The sequence below is a fragment of the Stegastes partitus genome, unplaced genomic scaffold (assembly GCF_000690725.1).
Source record: "Stegastes partitus isolate 25-593 unplaced genomic scaffold, Stegastes_partitus-1.0.2 Scaffold537, whole genome shotgun sequence".
Lineage (NCBI taxonomy): Eukaryota > Metazoa > Chordata > Actinopteri > Pomacentridae > Stegastes > Stegastes partitus.
This window is the reverse complement of record NW_007578268.1, coordinates 430034-432413: the sequence shown is the minus strand read 5'-3', so window position 1 is coordinate 432413 and position 2380 is coordinate 430034. Positions and strand designations below refer to the sequence as shown.

Sequence of the window (2380 nt, the reverse complement as noted above, 5' to 3'; positions counted from 1 at the left end):
TGGCAGTATAGTTGCAGTACTTTTGGCAGTATTGTTGCAGTACTGTTGGCAGTATAGTTGCAGTACTTTTGGCAGTATTGTTGCAGTACTTTTGGCAGTGTTTCCAGCGACACACTGACCTCGACGCTCCACACAGAGCTGCTGTGGTACAGAGCCGAGTACAGCTTGGCGGCGTTCTTCAGGTCTCGGACGTCCCACACATACAGGCTGTGGTCGCTGTAGACGCAGGTCAGGTGACATGAGGCCGAGTTAAAGGTCAGAGCCAACGTGTCGGGGAACTGTGCACCTGGACTGGCAGGTAACGGGCCGCTGTGGAGGCACACAGGTAAGAGTCTTTCAATAGGTTCTACCTGGGTTTCATCGACCATGTCTACAGTACTTATACAGCACGTTTGCAGTGTTTCTCCTGTACGTCTGCAGTACTCGTACCCGTGTGGGGTGATCGGCGTCAGGTCCACTCCCAGGCGGTGCGGCCGCTGCAGAGTGCTGATGTACTGCAGGTTGGACGGATTAAAAACTCTGATGACGCCGTCAGCGCAGCCGCAGAACACAAAGCTCTCAGTGATGGAGAGGCAGCTGGCCGCCGCCGTCTGTCAACAACAACAACAACAACAACATCAGTGATTGTCAGACAGCGCTCCAGGACACAACCTCACAACAAGACAACATTTGATCTGTTCATTTATTTATGAATGAAACCGAATGATTTTTTTCTCTCACTGTTGCAGCTGTAAAAGTGCTTCTTTTCCTTTAGGTGGTGTGTAGGCGCGATTCTCTGTAACCATACAGGTGTATGTCGTACAGGTGTATTTTTTAGACTGTCTAGGTGTGTTTTCTTTTCTTTTGCAGGAATTTTTAAGGTAGTAATGTACTTATACTGTATTCTAAGACATACAGATGTATTTTATGATTGTACACATACATTTATTTTTAATTGTACAGGTGTGTTTCTGAACCATCTACATGTGTTACTGAACCTTCCAGGTGTGTTACTAAACCATCCATGTTTGCTACTAAACCATCCAGGTGTGTTTCTGAACCATCCAGGTGTGTCTCGTGGTGTTCTGTGCTCACCTTTAGGTCGACCCAGGCCTCCAGCTTTCGGCTGCTGTTTAACAGACACAGCAGACCGGAGCTGGTGATGCAGTAGGTGTTGGACGCCATGAGGCCCCGCCCACACGCCACCCCGCTGAACACGCTGTTCTTATGGTCGCCCAGCAACCCCGACCGACCAATCAGAGGCACTGTGCTGTTTACCTGGAGAGGAGGAGAACACACATCAGCCTGATACCTCAGAGCAGCTGGAAATGAGTACGACTGGTGGATCCGGCCTCAGGTGAGTTACCCGGCGCTCCTTGGAGGCGTCCAGGTACCAGAACTTGACGTGTTGGTTTCCAGCGGTGACGAAGTAGCTGTTGTCTTGACAGAAAGAGACGGCGAACACTCGGCTGGACACTTTGTTGGAGGCGATGATGGAAGCTTTCTGCTCAGGGACAGGTGAGGACAGGTGAGGACAGGTGAGGACAACCTGGTAGCGGAGGAATCTCTAATATGCATCTCTAATATATGCTTCATGCCTTTAATATAGTGTGAAGCCCAGAACAAAAGAGCTGCAACAATACAGCACTTCTCCAGTTTAAACATGTGATATTTGTGAATGAGGAGGCCTCAGGAACATCCCAACATTATACTGTGATGTACAGAATATTACAGTTTGGCAAGACATTTAAAATTAGTTCAGAGACAAGTCACGGTAGACACAAAACCACCACAAAGAGACACAAAACAGCCACAAAGAGACACAAAACAACCACAAAGATACGCAAAACAACCACAACGAGACACAAAACCACCACAAAGAGACACAAAACAGCCACAAAGAGACACAAAACAGCAACAAAGAGACACAAAGTCAACAAGTTTGAAATGTGAAACTTTTCAACACGTTATTTTTCATTGAGGGCCTTGATTTGCTGCTCTAAACATCAGTTTTGTTGTGCTGCCGTGGTGTTGTGTTGCCGTCATGTTGTGTTGCCGTGGTGTTGTGTTGCCGTGGTGTTGTGTTGCCGTGGTGTTGTGTTGCCGTGGTGTTGCGTTGCTGTGGTGTTGCGTTGCTGTGGTGTTGTGTTGCTGTGGTTTTGCGTTGCCGTGATGTTGCGTTGCCGTGGTGTTGCGTTGCCGTGGTGTTGCGTTGCTGTGATGTTGTGTTGCCGTGGTGTTGTGTTGCCGTCATGTTGTGTTGCCGTGGTGTTGTGTTGCTGTGGTGTTGCGTTGCTGTGGTGTTGTGTTGCTGTGGTTTTGCGTTGCCGTGATGTTGTGTTGCCGTGGTGTTGCGTTGCCGTGGTGTTGCGTTGCCGTGGTGTTGCGTTGCCGTGGTGTT

General features: G+C 48.9%; 1 protein-coding gene across 1 annotated transcript in view; it reads right to left on the bottom strand.

Moving 5' to 3' along the window:
• Positions 1–2380, bottom strand: part of LOC103361829 (mitogen-activated protein kinase-binding protein 1-like) — a 15263-nt gene that overhangs the window by 10850 nt on the left and 2033 nt on the right. The window contains exons 6-9 of the mRNA XM_008288024.1: positions 1346–1483; positions 1075–1257; positions 430–590; positions 120–309 (exon numbers count right to left, since the gene is read on the bottom strand). Of these exons, the coding sequence (XP_008286246.1) occupies positions 120–309; positions 430–590; positions 1075–1257; positions 1346–1483 (672 nt within the window). The remainder of the gene's footprint in view (positions 1–119; positions 310–429; positions 591–1074; positions 1258–1345; positions 1484–2380) is intronic.